This window comes from Phallusia mammillata, chromosome 5, assembly GCF_965637545.1.
Source record: "Phallusia mammillata chromosome 5, kaPhaMamm4.hap1.1, whole genome shotgun sequence".
Lineage (NCBI taxonomy): Eukaryota > Metazoa > Chordata > Ascidiacea > Phlebobranchia > Ascidiidae > Phallusia > Phallusia mammillata.
Window position 1 is genome coordinate 27,501,438 of NC_137256.1, and position 15,583 is coordinate 27,517,020.

General features: G+C 38.9%; 1 protein-coding gene and 2 non-coding genes across 3 annotated transcripts in view; 1 reads left to right on the forward strand and 2 right to left on the reverse strand.

Moving 5' to 3' along the window:
• The window catches only part of LOC145227832 (uncharacterized), an 18,589-nt gene continuing 3,006 nt past the window's right edge, over positions 1-15,583 (forward strand). Inside the window, exons 1-23 of the mRNA XM_080092753.1 lie at positions 1-195; positions 851-1,014; positions 1,596-1,620; positions 1,681-1,773; positions 2,188-2,307; positions 3,011-3,130; positions 3,708-3,827; positions 3,911-4,024; positions 4,456-4,572; positions 5,056-5,178; positions 5,637-5,745; positions 6,354-6,489; positions 7,624-7,744; positions 7,819-7,922; positions 8,444-8,573; positions 9,501-9,672; positions 10,096-10,205; positions 12,562-12,697; positions 13,241-13,334; positions 13,582-13,686; positions 13,769-13,968; positions 14,458-14,653; positions 15,367-15,516. Of these exons, the coding sequence (XP_079948879.1) occupies positions 105-195; positions 851-1,014; positions 1,596-1,620; positions 1,681-1,773; positions 2,188-2,307; positions 3,011-3,130; positions 3,708-3,827; positions 3,911-4,024; positions 4,456-4,572; positions 5,056-5,178; positions 5,637-5,745; positions 6,354-6,489; positions 7,624-7,744; positions 7,819-7,922; positions 8,444-8,573; positions 9,501-9,672; positions 10,096-10,205; positions 12,562-12,697; positions 13,241-13,334; positions 13,582-13,686; positions 13,769-13,968; positions 14,458-14,653; positions 15,367-15,516 (2,850 nt within the window). The 5' untranslated portion in view covers positions 1-104. The remainder of the gene's footprint in view (positions 196-850; positions 1,015-1,595; positions 1,621-1,680; positions 1,774-2,187; positions 2,308-3,010; positions 3,131-3,707; positions 3,828-3,910; positions 4,025-4,455; positions 4,573-5,055; positions 5,179-5,636; positions 5,746-6,353; positions 6,490-7,623; positions 7,745-7,818; positions 7,923-8,443; positions 8,574-9,500; positions 9,673-10,095; positions 10,206-12,561; positions 12,698-13,240; positions 13,335-13,581; positions 13,687-13,768; positions 13,969-14,457; positions 14,654-15,366; positions 15,517-15,583) is intronic.
• Positions 6,906-6,978, reverse strand: Trnav-uac (transfer RNA valine (anticodon UAC)). Its single transcript has one exon. It is a non-coding gene; the product is annotated as a tRNA-Val (tRNA).
• Positions 10,815-10,887, reverse strand: Trnav-uac (transfer RNA valine (anticodon UAC)). The gene has a single exon. It is a non-coding gene; the product is annotated as a tRNA-Val (tRNA).

The window sequence follows — 15,583 nt, forward strand, 5'->3', positions numbered from 1 at the left end:
AATATTTCATCAGTTGTGCGGTGTCGAATATTCCAACTCCAAACTCAACACGTTGATATTTGACAGCTTAACGGGCTCAGTGTGCGTCATATAATCGATCTGATATGATGGAAATGCCGGTATTTCGTGTAATTCTGCTCAGTTTCATGTTATCCCTTCATGCCCACGTGTTGCGAGCTTCTTCCAGCAACAGCGGTGAGTTTATTGATCCGAAAAATTTTGCCAACTCTATGGTTTTAACATCTTGTTTCGCGCTAAAAGCCGTCCTTTACCCATTCCCTGTGGGATTCGGCCGTTTATGTCAAGCACGAAATTCAGGTCACAGACTCTTCCAACAAACCGTCAATTTTCATCGATTTTACGACTAATGAGGCCAGTAACGAGCCACGTACTAAATGCGGTTTCGTTTCTGAGGAACTATTAAAAATCTCGTGTTGGAAATGCTAAAACTTTGATTGTGCCATTAATTTTTTCATGGGATATCTTCTCGCATTTTAATCACCTAAAACGAGTTGAAATTCGATCCCAAACTTACTATTTGTTAAATAATTGACCAAAACATTTATGTCCTGAACATTTTTTCTCATTTGAACATTGAAAATGACATAAATTCAGTCTTAAGATACACAGTTTTTAGGATTTTTCACCCCAATTTGTGTGTTGTAATTTTCCTGATTTTAAACAGTGCGAATTGAATATTTATTTACATAAAATCGAATTACTTCTACACATTTTTACGGTTGGTATGCTGAAACTTTACTGATTTGAAAATTAGAAACTACTCTAAATAATTTTGAGATTTTTTCCGAATATTTCCGGGCTTTCAAATTTTGGCCGCTTCTCTTTTTAGAAGTTTTCCTGGACGCTGAAGAGGCGAACTCGTTCCTGTCGCGGAAACGACGGAGCAACCATCTTTTTGAGGAACTGAGCCCGGGAAATCGGGAACGGGAATGCGTGGAGGAAAGTTGCGGATATGAGGAAGCCTTCGAAATATCGGACAACGTCGCAACAGCTGTAAGTCGGTTATTTCTGTGCTGAAGAAATTTATCCGAATCGTTGTGTAAATGAGGTGGGGTGATTGGGTGGTTTCCCTGAAGTTGATTGAATCCATCGCAAGCAAAATATTTTATGTCACTTGCTGTTACCAGATATTTTACTGTTTGTGTGAAGAAATACAGACAAACTTGACTCCAATGAAACTTCAATCTACGCCAATTTATTTGTAAAGACCTGCTATAAATAAACACTGACCATGCATCCAAGTTTTCTCGTAGATATATTTGTAATCGCGTGAATGAAATCTGCGTTCGGGTCAAAATAGCTTACCAAAGAAAACTTGTGAGTGGAAACAAATTTGAAAATATGAACGCGATCCCGAACCCGACTCTATTATTTCTTCAACAAAGCTCGAAATGGATCCGAAAGTTACGATTACCAAGATTTAAATTGCGGCACAAAATAGACCAAGTGTCAGGCCCGAATTCAACCCGGTTTATATAAACTTAAATCCTAACCCTGCCCGAAAAACTCTGTTTTATGGATATAACTCTTGTTTAGCATTATCGATTGTAATTGTAATTATGTTTTATTTGCAGCAAAAACTCTGGATCAAGTTAACAGGTTTGTGATGTCATAGTAGGTTTTGTTCGACACAATAAGCATTGTTACGTTGAATCGCAGCTTGCAAGCGGGAGGTTATCCCATCCGGTCGCAGACGAAGGCGGAGACAATCAACCAATCAACAGAAGATTTTATTACGGAGGTGTTTGGATGGTAAGACGCATGGACATAATTTAGAGGGCAAAAGAGTTATAAGCCCACAAAACATTGAGATGTACTATATACAGTAACCTCGGCCAATCCGGAACCGTTTGGAACAAAAAATGTCCGGATTAACGGATGTCGATTAGTTAAAGCCTTCCACATTAAAAATTATTTGTACTTTTTTGTCCAAATTTTACAAGTTTTGTCCAAATTGGGGAAGATCTGAATTAACCAAGTCCGGTTTAAGCGAGTCTACTAAACCTCTTATGTGCCAGACTTGGCGTTATTGGCTTCAAACATTCTGGTCACAGCCAGCTAATACCGTCATTGATGAACATAATAAAAGTGACATACTTTGTTTAAATTATTCTGACATATTTCTTTCAAAATTTATCTATTTATCAAACATTCACACCGTTTCAGACCCGAATCACTGCTCGCCGAATCCTTGTGTGAAAGACAACACCATGCTGTGTGAAGATATGTTCGGCAGTTACAGATGCGTTTGTAGGCCCGGTTTCGAAGGGGACAAGTGCGAAAGAAGTAAGGTTTCAAGCAAAGATCAAATCACTTTAAAACCTGGTTTGTAAAAGGAGTACTGTGGAACATAATACTCAGTAAAAAATAGAAGAGACAGAAAAGCGGGTAAATCGGTTGACCTGGGATTTGAACCAACGACAGTTAGTTTTATATCAACCTTGAGCTTCATAGGAGTATACTGTGGAACAGAAGAGTGAGTAAAAAAAATAGAAGCGCGGATAAAATGTTTTTTTCCGGGGCATAAACCCGCTACGCTTCAGCTTCCATTGGTCTTATTGCAGCCTTGAGATTCATTTCAACCTATTTCCAACCTATCTTTAGCATATTTTCCAACTCTACTTAACGCGCCATCATTTAAAACCACCTTGGGATTTGAATTGCTGTATTAAGTAGTAATGTAGGATTGAATGTAACTTTTTAATTATTCACCATCCATTATAACTGGACTGTAGAGGCCTCGATTAATTAACATTCGACTTCTTTGAAATCAACGTTCGCGAAGTGCCTTGGAGTTTTTTTAGCATTAAAAAACGGTTGGTTTTATGAAACCATCGACCCAATACATGATAAACCTACAGACCTACAACACGCACTGTTCCGATCTATAGAGTAGTGTAAGTGCAGCTGGTAAAAAAAATTTCTCCTGCTTTGAATTATTTGTGGGAGGAAATTGTTTCTTTAAACAGATACACGTTTATTTTCACAGGTATTGATTATTGCTCTTCAAGTACTTGCCAGGATCCCGGCACCGACCGATGTGAGAATGCAGTGGGCACGCATCGTTGTGTGTGTAAGGCGGGTTTCACCGGTGAACAATGTGAAACAAGTACGTCAGTCTGATGGTTGAAACGATGCGCAAATATTTTATTAATGCCATGCTGCGATATATAAAATATAACAGTGTATGTCTTATATAAGTTAATAACGTTGCTTGTTTGAACTTTATTTTCACTGAAGCAAAGTATAAATGAGTGTGATTGGTTTCTAGACTATTTGAAAAAACCTGAGAATGTTGGGCTTTATTAACAGCAAGTTTTTTTTTTTAAACTGTCATCCTACAAAAACAAAACTTGGAAACGTCCTCAAAATCTAATGGATGTTTAATATCAACCTCTACAACCATCATGTCAAATTTGACGTGGAACTCTTTAACGTTTTTTCAGTTATACGCAAAAGTTTTTAAAGGGGCCTTTCCTTTCTGACTTTGTTAGCAACACATAATTTTAGCAACATGACACTGTATTAAGAAAAAATGTAGATATAACTTATGTCAACTATCAAGACATACAAGTCTGGAATCACACAATTATTTTTTGCGTATTATATGCTGACTCGATTATCCAACTCAACTTTCAACATTGCGATAAATAACCAATCCTCCTCACTCGTATTGATACTTGCAGGTTTGGACTATTGTTTATCGAAACCCTGCGACAGACGCGGCACGAATCGTTGTGTGAGTTCGCCCGGTTCCTTCCAATGCAACTGCAACGACGGTTATACCGGAGAACGATGTGAAACAGGTATTGCGTCACTGTTACGTCATTACTGACGTCACCAGTTGTAAATTTTCAACCAGTCTACTTTAACCAAATATTCATCCCAGATATCGACGACTGTGTTGGATCGCCTTGTTTGAACGAAGGAACTTGTCTCGACGGGCTGATGGGATTTATCTGTGTGTGCGATGAACTGCACTTCGGTCTCCAATGTGAACAAGGTCAGTGCAATATTTCAACCCACATAAAAACCGGGTTGAAATTAGGATCATATTAAACCGGTGGTTCTCAACCGTATGTCGCTTTTACACCATCGTCAGTATCTACGAACAAGCAGAAAGATTTGTAAAAGAAATAAAAACTGTATGCGTAAATATATACGAATAAAATTATAAATATAGAATGTTAAAATTATTATAAAACGTTACTCAAGTTGCAGCGGCAACCAACGCACCGAGTGAACTGCTACCGATCAAACAAGCGAAGAGATATACATCTTTAAAACCAAAGGATGAACGACTAAATGTTCTTTTCTCAACTTACATCCAATACCAAAAGCAATAGATTACTTGCTAGCGTGCTTGTTCTTTACACAGACCGTCATGTATAACTTGGTGTGAAGTTACAAGACTAACAATAGTTTAATTTGCAGAGGTGGATGATTGCCGCAATAAAGGTTGTTCGACACACGGTGATTGTTTGCCGGCAGGTGGCGGTGTTTACTCGTGCCAATGTGCTGAAGGATTCCAGGGACCAAACTGTGACGAAGGTACATTACTTTGCTATAATAGTCTAATGCGTGGATGTCAAACTTGTAAACTAATACTACAATATGCGTACAATAGGAAACAACTTGTATTGGGAAAATATACACTTGCGTTAGTAGGTTAAACATACCAAATACGGTAAACCATGGTTAAACTGGACTCGGTTAATCCGGATCTTCGCATAATTCAGACAAAACTTGAAGTACAAATGATTTGTAATGTGGTAAGGCTTAAACTAATAGACATCGGTTAATCCGGACAAAATGTGTTGGTCTAAACGGGTCCGGATTAACCGAGATTTACAGCATGTAATACCACTGATTTTATCATCAGAGAAATGTAAGACATTTTATGCAAGCTTAATTGACAGCTTTGAATTGTGTTTGTAAGTCTATTTCTGTTCTCACACAAGGGTTTCGCAGGCTTTAAACCTGACGATTCGACTTGCTTTAAACCGACATATTTATACGATTTCTATGTTTCAGATATTGACGAGTGCGCTCTCTCGCCACCGTGTGAGCAGAACTGCACGAACACCGTCGGAAGTTTTCGGTGCGTTTGTCGCGAAGGATATCTCGTCAATTTGCCCGATCTTTATTCTTGCAAAGGTAAAAGCGAAACCAAATAATTTCATATAAAATCAACATGACTTCATGTGAAAGCATCATTCCAATAAACGATATGCTGGCGACATAGGATTGACTCATCAGTCCAGCTGGTGACGAGAGATCATACGTAAGTTATATCGGCTAGTGCAGCCATCTAACGGCAATACGGCTTATCTACACTGGTGACCTTGTAGGCCGAGACAGTGTGCACTGCCGCCATTTATTTTCTCTTTTATTGACTTAAAGTCAATATCACTCTATTTGGCGGTTTTTGCTAAGTTGCTTCTTTCCAATGGTTTAAAATAGACCTTAAACGGCGAACCATGATTTATTGAACTTTAACTTTACTAGGTGGTTTAGTTTATCCGATTTCATATCATTGCCTAACCATCAAGATAAAATATGCGCACCTTGAACAAAAAAATTCAATCTACAATCTTGGCATTCTTTCCACGTAGACATCGATGAATGCGTTGGAAACCAGGGGTGTGATTTTAGATGTGTCAACACAATAGGAAGTTTCAATTGCATTTGTGACGTCGGTTACGAAGTAGACTCGTTGTTCGGGTGAGTTGTGTGAATTTTAAAAAACATAAGCAAATAGAAATCTTGGTGTTAAAGGCCGAACACATAGACGTCGCATGCGGCTTGAATTGTGATGAAAATAACGATTAAAATTAGCAGTCAGTGTGAATTGGTTTTACATCGGTAACTCTTTCGACAAGGATAGGCTTCTGTTGTGGGTTCGAATCCCACCGACGACTAGCTTTTTTCTAGCTTTAGCCTTGCCTGTGGCTTAGGAGACCGACTTGAATCAGTGTAACGCTTTCAATAGTTAAGATTAACATATGCAGTGATCGCTGGTCTGCACTAACGCTTCAGGGAAAAGGCTAGTACGTGAATTTATGTTTAAATTAGCTGACAATACAACAACATTCTGGATTTAATGTCTGACACTCTTAAGTGTTGGCTAACCAGTTAGCATTATTTCCATTAGGTAACATTGCTTGTGATTGAACTTTCAAAAAGAAGACTTAACCGACCCTAGTACATAGAGCGCCAAGGATAAGCTCCTGTCGTGGGTTCGAATCCCGCCGCGGATCAGATCACCTCCCAACATAAGCCCGATTGTTTGTTGTGACGAAGCGCAGCTAATATCGGGTGTTTTCCCTTAGGCGTTACTGCAGGGACATCGACGAATGCGGAACAGACAATGGGGGTTGTGCAGACAAATGCGTCAACAACTTGGGATCTTTCTTCTGTACTTGTCGGAAGGGATTTGAGCCGCTAGATGGCGGTAGCAGTTGCCAGGTAATCGACGTCGTGTTTTTATCTTTTCTTCGTTTCGCCCTATACGGGACTAGCTGATGTCCAATGGCCGAAATTTGACGCCTACTGTTGCCACAGTAAAAATTTGACACAGTAAAAAGATTTTTTCCCCATAATTTGACAATTGCAGTACTTGTGTAATAGACAAACTACAAAGTAAAATCAAGGAAACTGCACTGCTAAAAAAAACTTGAGACAAGAGAAGTGAAATAAAGGTCGGTATAATCTGTAACATCGCCCGAAACCCTTAATTTTCACTACGTATTACTTTTAAATATTTGTTTTTCATTTTTTTAAAAACTTAAGTTTGTGCATAGTTTTTGTTTATTGTTAATTTTTGCATGTCCACTAATACCATCATAAAAGAAAAGACAAAAGGGGTAACGGTAAAAAGAGCCTAGTTCCGATGGGGCTCGAACCCATGACCTTCTGCGTGTAAAGCAGACGTGATAACCACTACACTACGGAACTAGATGCCGAAATGTGACGTAAATGTGGTAGAGTGTAAAGTCATAGACCCAAACCAAGCCCAAAGAGCCCGGTCGGACTCAGTTTGAAACATTATCAACTACAGGCTTGTGAAACCTTTCCGGAAGTTTTTCGTCCAACTAAAGACTTGTTTATAGTTTAAACGTTTGTCAAATCTCTTTAAACAAAATGAATATTTTGTAACACTATATACGGATCTGTTTAAAAGTTTAATGGTGAATATAACGGCCTAAATAGACGTAAAAAGCGACATGCTTTATTGTTCAAACGTTTCGGTAAACGCTCTTGCCATCATCACTGATACCCTGATTGAAAACGAATTATTTGTAAAACTTTGCACCAGTTAAACGAAAAACTTGACACTACACGCAACCTAATGGGCGAAATACAGTAAAACAAATGGACGATAAAATCCTTGGTAAAACAGAATCAGTGGCTTCAAATAAAGGAATATTAATCGTCCATTGGTTTTACTGTACTATAGTGAAAAGACAAACAGTGATTGTCAGTTTAAGACATGCTGTTGATGGTTTTGATCTATTAATAAAGTTGTCATTTTGCTTATGGACGAATCGTTTGTTCAGTATTTTCAATTTATATGTAACCTTAACATTCCCACACTTGCAGGATATAGACGAATGTGCGCGCGGTCACACGTGTCAACACGGCTGCATGAATTCACCAGGCTCATTTCAATGTACTTGTCCAGACGGATACATTATGAACTACGACAAGCGGACATGCAGAGGTCAGTCAATCAAACTTCTGTTGCGTCACACTTACCTGACTGTTACATCATATTATTTCACTGATACGTCACAGATATAAACGAGTGCTCACTTCCGGAATCGCCATGTGAACACAGATGTCAAAATTCCGTTGGCGGATTCCAGTGTATTTGCAACAAGGGATTTACCATGAACGATGTAAGGAGTTTCAGAATTTGTGTGTGACTTAATTGGTTAAGATGAACATAATTTTTTAACTGGGATCAGCCCTGAAGCGTCCATGCAGGCCAGCGATCACGGCACACTCATATATAAATCACAGTACGCCAGGCCCATTGAAGGCGCTATACCGAATCAGCCGGTCACCAAGCATTCACCACCATATGGCAAGGCGTAGGCTAGAAAAATCTAGCCTGCGGTGGGATTCGAACCCACGACAGGAGTCTTTCCGGGACTTCTACCAACTGAGCTACACAGGCTCAGTGGAGAATCCGCTGAAAGTCGAATCACAAGCACCGTTGCCTGCCTTGTATGCTGCTTATGTCAGCTTCGTAGTAGGGGATCGCCTAATTAAAAAGTACCAGTTAAGACCAGCGATCACGGCACACTTACATATAAATCATAGCACGCGAGGCCCATTTGAAGCACAGCTGATTCGGTATAACACCTTCAATAGGCCAGGAGTGACGTAATTGCTATATGACATCATTGTGTTGCAGGTGACGCAGCGGTGTGATGACGTGGACGAATGTGCCGACAACCCGTGTTCTCATGATTGTGAGAATACAGCAGGGTCGTACACGTGCGTATGTAATACCGGGTTCGAGCTGGTGGGAAGAAAATGTTTCAGTGAGTTTTGTTTACATATAATGATTTATAGGAAGTTTAAAGTACGTTGGTTATTCAAATTTACAAAAAAATAAAACGGATCCTCAAAAAGATTTAAACACTTTGGTTTAATTAAAGTAACAATGCACCATTAGGCTTATATGAAGTAACCTTTGCCCGGTAAACTCAAACGTAAGATGGGTCACGTTATTTGCTGCTGTAAAACTTTGATCATAAACGTCCACTTAACCGACAACGACCCGGTGTAAAAACGTCGAAAAGTTATTTTAAAAACGATTTAAATGTCGGTTTGAACCAATAATTCCCTAAAAATTGCTGAGAGCGAGTTCGCGAGTGCATAAAGCTAATGGAATTAAAATAATGTTTAAAGGGTATAATTGTATGTGAAGGTCTAGAGACGATTTAAGCGAGTCAATTGGGTTAAATTAAAATAAAGTATAAAAAGTGCTTTAACATATTTCCAACAAAGCAGCCATCTCGAGAGTAGACTTTTTTAAAAACAAACAATGGCAACTTAAGGGCATTGCTTTTCAAATTTTTTTACCCAGGGTGCGCCCCCCCCCCCAAAAAAAAATCAGCAGTATTTGCAGTAGTATAGAAAATCAGTTGTAACTTTAGGAATTTTAACAAATAAATAACCTTTTATATAAGGTATTGCTGCCAGGCATAATATCAATTTTATAGAGCCATTCTGGCAAGTATTTGTTATTATGACATTTCGACGTCTTATACAGGTCGCATTTAGTGTTATTTACTCCAAACAGGCGACATGTATGGGACGTCGAAACGTCGGAATAAAAAATACAATTGCCAGAAAAGCTCTTTAAAATTGAAATAACCTTTTTCGTGAGCTAAGGGCTTAACGTTTAAGAACTATGCTGCCTTCAGGGTTTAAAATCTGCGCTGTACAACCCTTTGTTGGTTTAGATATAAATGACTGCAAGAGCAGCCCATGCGTTCACGGCCGATGTTTCGACGGCCTCAACTCCTTCTCTTGCACTTGCACCTTCGGATGGTCAGGTGACCTGTGTGACGTCATCAGTGACGCATGCTCGAGCAAGCCATGCGTGAATGGAGATTGTTACGTGTCTGGGTCGAGGTAAAAAAATCGACTGGATGTAGAATGTTCGCAATTGTGACGTTTGTACGTGTATAAAAAAATGATTATTTATTGCATATATTCAGTGGTGGGATTCAGTGGTGGGATTCAGTCGGTTCGCACCTTTCTATAGAACCGTCTCACGAAATTTTATGAGATCAGCGAACCGGTTAGCATTACTGGTTACTGTCAATGGACTTCTTGTAACAGAACCGACTGAAAAATATGACTTTTGTGATAGAACCAGCTGACAAAAAATTGAATCCCACCACTGCATATATTCGAGTAAATTAATTTTATCTAATTTGCTGTTTTTAAAATATTAGTAAGTTAATTAAAAAACAGACAAGTTGTAATTGTGGCGTAACGGTTTAATGGCGTCATTTTTAAACTGGTCAAAAACTTTCTTTCTTGACCTCACAGTTACTCGTGCACTTGCAACCCTGGATACACTGGACAGCATTGCGATGTCGACATCAATGAGTGTGAATCGAGTGACGTTGTTTGCAATGGAAACTGCATTAACACTGAAGGTAAAATAAATTGATATTTACCAAATTTTGTCTAAAGTTACCTGAAATCGCAAAAAATCCACTTTTTTTCACCAAACCAGTTCAGTTTTTAAGTACATTATATATTTCATGGTTTTCAAAAGCTTAGCGTGAAACACACAAAGTTAAGGGAACACTAATCCTAATAAATAAAGATAAAATAGTTGTCGAAAGTATTTTTTTTTTACAAATGTGTTGGCATCTTGTATTATTGTTAGTAGGCTACTTCCCAAACAAGAGATAGAAAACATTTTGTAAACCTAAATAACTGCGAATTGTGAATGTTAAATACGTTACGGCAGAGTTTTAAACTTGTTGAATCTTTTGCAACGCAATGTATCCACTTTTTAATCAATATGCTTCATGTCTGTGTCTAAAAGTTTGCAGAAATAACGTCAAAACGTAGGAACTAAAATAACAAACAATATTATTGAATCAAATTGTTGTAAAACTGTGAAACAAATAAAAATACCGGATGAGCAAAAAATAATAATGAAAACCTTGTAAAATAACGAAAAATTCGTTAAAAAATGTACGGTTTAAGTATTGCAAACCGTAAAAAAACTAGAGAAAATGGCGGTAAAAAAAGTCTAGTTCCGATGGGGCTCGAACCCATGACCTTCTGCGTGTAAAGCAGACGTGATAACCACTACACTACGGAACTAGATGGGAGGTCTGGCGCTTAACTGCGGTTATGTATATGGATCGTCGCCGTGTTAAGTGCTCCCTCTGTTTATGCAGACATAGTTTGAAATAAATATGTTGTTTAAAAAATAACATGTAGAATTAATACAACTCTTGCGCAAAAATAAACGTGCTATTTGTGCCTTGTCTTTTAATTTAGTTTGTGTTAATAGGGCGTTATAACAATTAATGTAGAAAGTAGAAACGCAATCATGCTACAATTAATAAATATATCCTGCCCATGTAAAAAAGAAATATTATTCGGTCATAATACGCAAATAAATGTGAGAAAAAAACGAGTTGTATTTCAAAAAAGCTTTCAAAGTATCATTTAAATTGGTTGCGAAAACGTTGTTGTAGGAATGAGAAAGTTATGTTAAGTAGTTACCACATCAAATTGTTCTTGGAAATGATTTAAACTTTTTAATTATGTTCTTCTTTTGTTTATTTAAAGAAACAGATGTGTGTACAAACGGCCAATGTAAACAGTATAGGCTACTATTTAAAAATATAACAAGCAGTTATCCCCCCTTGAGTGAGTGTAGATTTGCACGCTTAAGGCTCATTAGCAAACCCGGTTTAAATGGCCTGGGGTCTCAAACTCAAACTGCTTTGGGGGCCAAAAACATACTTTTAAGTAAGTCGAGGGCCGCACTATCGAAACATTTGTTACAGTGTAACATGACAACAAACGTATTGCGTGATTAAAAAGTGAAATGTTCATTAATGCCACTAATTATATTAAAAAACAATTAGATCATAAACATTACTGCCAGAGTACTGGTGTATATAGAATACATCGTTTAGACGTTTCGACAATCTCTGTTGTCATCATCAGTGCAGGTTGTCAATCAAGCTGTAGAACACGGTATATAAAGTAGTGATGCACCGAAGTTTCGGTTGGCCGAAACATTTCGGCCGAATACGCTGTTTTTCAAAGTTTCGGTTTCGGCCCGAACTTTTTTGAAAATTCAGCCGAAACCGAACTTTTTGATTGCATGGAATTAATGTCTAAACTATCACTTTGACCAATACGAAACGTCATAAATTATAACTAATTGTTATATCTATAAAGTACGAGCCACGTTGTCTGCAAAATATTACAAGTTTAGTAAAGCTTCCGCATTGTGAAAGTAATTTTGGTTTGTCATAATTCACTTCACTCACATCAACAATGTAAGGTTCAGTTAAAAAATCCACAAGAACGGGGATTTTAGGTTCGGCCTGTTTCGGCCGAAACTATTAGGCCTCGTGGCCGAATATTCGGTTTCGGCCCGAACCTTTTTAGGCGGGTTCGGTGCATCACTAAAAAGCACTAAGGAAAAAAGGTGCCAGGTGTTTGAAGTGACGTCACAGGCGATAACAGGGAACTGGCGTTTAGAACGGTGGAGTAGAAAAAAGACAAGAACCGAAGAAATGGGTCAGGTGTTAAACAGACGCAAGGGCATGGAAACTGTGTCGATGTTGAGCTCGGGTTCATGCTTTTGAATGAAAAGCGATTCGAGAAACAACAGTTTTACGCGGTCTTGGTTTATGTCCAAAATCTCCGGCTCGACACAATTAACTTTATGTATCGGATTCGATAAAATCGTGCATGTAACAACTAAGCGCTTTGTATGTTTTCTTCTAGCTCTTGAGTCCTATTTTCACACAGGTTCGTACCAGTGCACATGTGGTGAAGGCTTTACAAGTGAAGGCGATATTTGTGTGGACATCAATGAGTGTGAAGTGGATGGAGTGTGCGAACATGAATGTGTAAATAACCAAGGATCGTTCCTGTGTTTGTGTGGGTATGTTGTTAATTGTTTTACTGCTTTTAAATAATGTAATCGTATTTATTACTAACACACGAGGCTAGAAGCACTATATACGGATCTGTTCATAAGTTTAATGGTGAAAATAACGGCACAAATGGAGGTAAAAATCGGCATGCTTTATTTTTCCTTTAGCCTATATCACATATCACTGATAATGGCATGAGCATTTACGGAAACGTTTGAAAAAAATAAAGCATGCTGCTTTTTACGTCTATTTGGGCCTTCGTTTTCACCATTAGGCTAGCAGCGTTTTTTAACAGTCGATTTTCAGACTCAGTTAACAACAGCCATACCATTAACGCGAATCGCCATTGAAATTATTAAGAAAAAAAAATATAAATAACAATTCTAAAATCTTCGGAAATATTGTGTTTAACACGCTGAACGATTATGGTACGTATAATATTACGATGCAAAAACACTTGCGAGGCGCAAAAACAATTTTAAGACTGACATTTATATACAATTTCCGTGTTTTTCTCATGTCTCGTATTTTTGCTTCTTGGCAAATTTCAGGCCTGGTCTCACGGGGGATTTCCCTAACTGCGTCGACGTAGACGAGTGTCTCCATGACAACCACATGTGCAGTCAGACGTGTCGCAACACCATGGTAACGTGCACGTTATATAACTGATGATACCAAATAGGCGAAATTATATATATTCCTTCATTTGAACCGACTGATTCTGTTTTACCAAGAATTTTATCGTCCATTGGTTTTACTGTATTAGCCGATAGTTTAAAAAGCAAACAGTGATCGTCAGTTTAACACATGCTGTTGATGGTTTTCATCTATTACTAAAGCTGTCGTTTAAATCGTTGCATAACGTTGTACACATTTTTGCATTGTGCGGCAGGGTTCGTACGAGTGCACGTGTAATCCCGGTTACAACTTGATGCCAGACGGAAGTTGCGAAGATATCAACGAGTGTACCACAACCGGGGATCCACCCTGCGCACAGGTATGTTACGGATTTTTTCTTTTTTTAATTTTTCGGGTTTTGACGTAGTTTAACACTGGGACCGATATTTTCAACATTGTAGGGTTGCGACAACTTGGTCGGCTCGTTCAAGTGCTCGTGTCCCACCGGTCAGCGTCTCCATGACGACGGCATCACGTGTGTGGCCATGCAGGGTTGCCAGGGAAACCCGAATGTGACGTACAGCGGCGCGAACCACCTCTTGATGGGGATAAAGAGCAACGATTACATCACCAAGAAGCTGACGGCTCCGTTAAAGAACAGGTTCAAAGAAAAAACATTTTTTCCTCGGATGTAAAGTAAAATTTCCTCGCTTGAACAGGTTTAAATTAACAATAAGAAACAAACAGAAAAAATTGCGTAAAGCTTGTCAAATCAGAGCTGTAATTCGGGGCCGGGTTCGGGCTAGCCAGTTGCTGGACCTGACGTAATGTCAAACAGGCCTAAAACGCCTTGTTCAAAAACATTTGTCTATTGTGTTTGTTGTCTTGGTCTTTCCTAAAGGGGTTGTTGAAAATGATTCGGGTTCGGGACGGGTTTCGGGCTTGTACTTTCGGGTTCGAGCTCCAATTTCAGGCCCGTTTACAACTCTGTGCCAAATAACCTCGCTAGCCAAGTGAAATACTTGAGTGAAATAACCTATACTGGATTTATCTCAACTCAATCCAACTAATGATTAGAATCTACTTTGCAAAAGTTGAGTCAAGTAACTTAATACTAGCTTTACTATCTCAACTTAATGTATTATTATAGAATCTACTTTGCTGCTCGATTTAACACCCTGTCGCCGAGCGGTGTTGTCATGGCAATAGCCGACCAATCACGAGCCAGCAGCGCTTACGTGATGGTTAGCGCGGGAAATTTAGTGGCTGGAATCGAAGCTGAAGGAGTTCACGCATCGTTGACTCCGACCCGGGTTGTACACGTGGCAGACGGTGATTGGCACGTGGTAAGTAACATGTTTGGGCGGGAAATTTAAGGCCAAAAAGTTTTAGATTTGCGATATGAGGGTTTTAAGAAACTTATTGGTGGATTTAAGTTAAAAACAGCAAATGGTTAACTGGAAGGAAATAGGTCTAGATTCTGGTAAAGAAGAACTAATACGGGAAGGGTTGCTGGTTCAAATCCCGTCGTCACCACTGCTAACTAGTTTTGGGACATTCCTGTGGTAAATGGTTAAATGGGCAATATGTTGAAACCCGCGAGAATGAACAATGCCGACTTGTAACCGTATTCGACTTGTATATATGGGCACGAATACACAAGTCGAACTGACGGGTCTTTATCCCTTTTATTTAAATGAACCACCGTAGCCCCACAAGTCTATAATTTTATCCCGGACATCATTAAACCTGAAAATGTTAAACAGTTAAATCAGCCACAGAACAAAATCAAGTTTATAGCGCTCTTCTGACAAATGTAATTTTATTCCGTTGTGACGTGCTTGCGTTCCATTCTTTTTTGCTTTGTTTATCGTGCACTGTATTAGTCGCATTCAGTGTTATTTACCCTGATGAAGACGACCTGTATGGGACGTCGAAACGTCGGAATAAAAACACAATTGCCAGAAGAGCTCTTTAAACTTCATAATATGCCTGGCACCAATAGCTTATACATAGACCCAAATGTATCGCACAAACAAACAACACTTTTCCAATTTAGGTGAAACTCCGATCTTCGAAGTCGTCAGTTCGTCTGATCGTCGACGGGAGCACGAGGTCACGAACTTCTACATCCGGGACTTTCTTCTCCAAGGATACGATGTTGCACATTGGGGGAATCCCCGCCAACCACAGCCTTATGACACAACTGGTACTTGAAAAAACTTATAGGGCCCAAAAAGTGACATGCTTTGTTGTTCAGAAAGTTCGTTTAAATG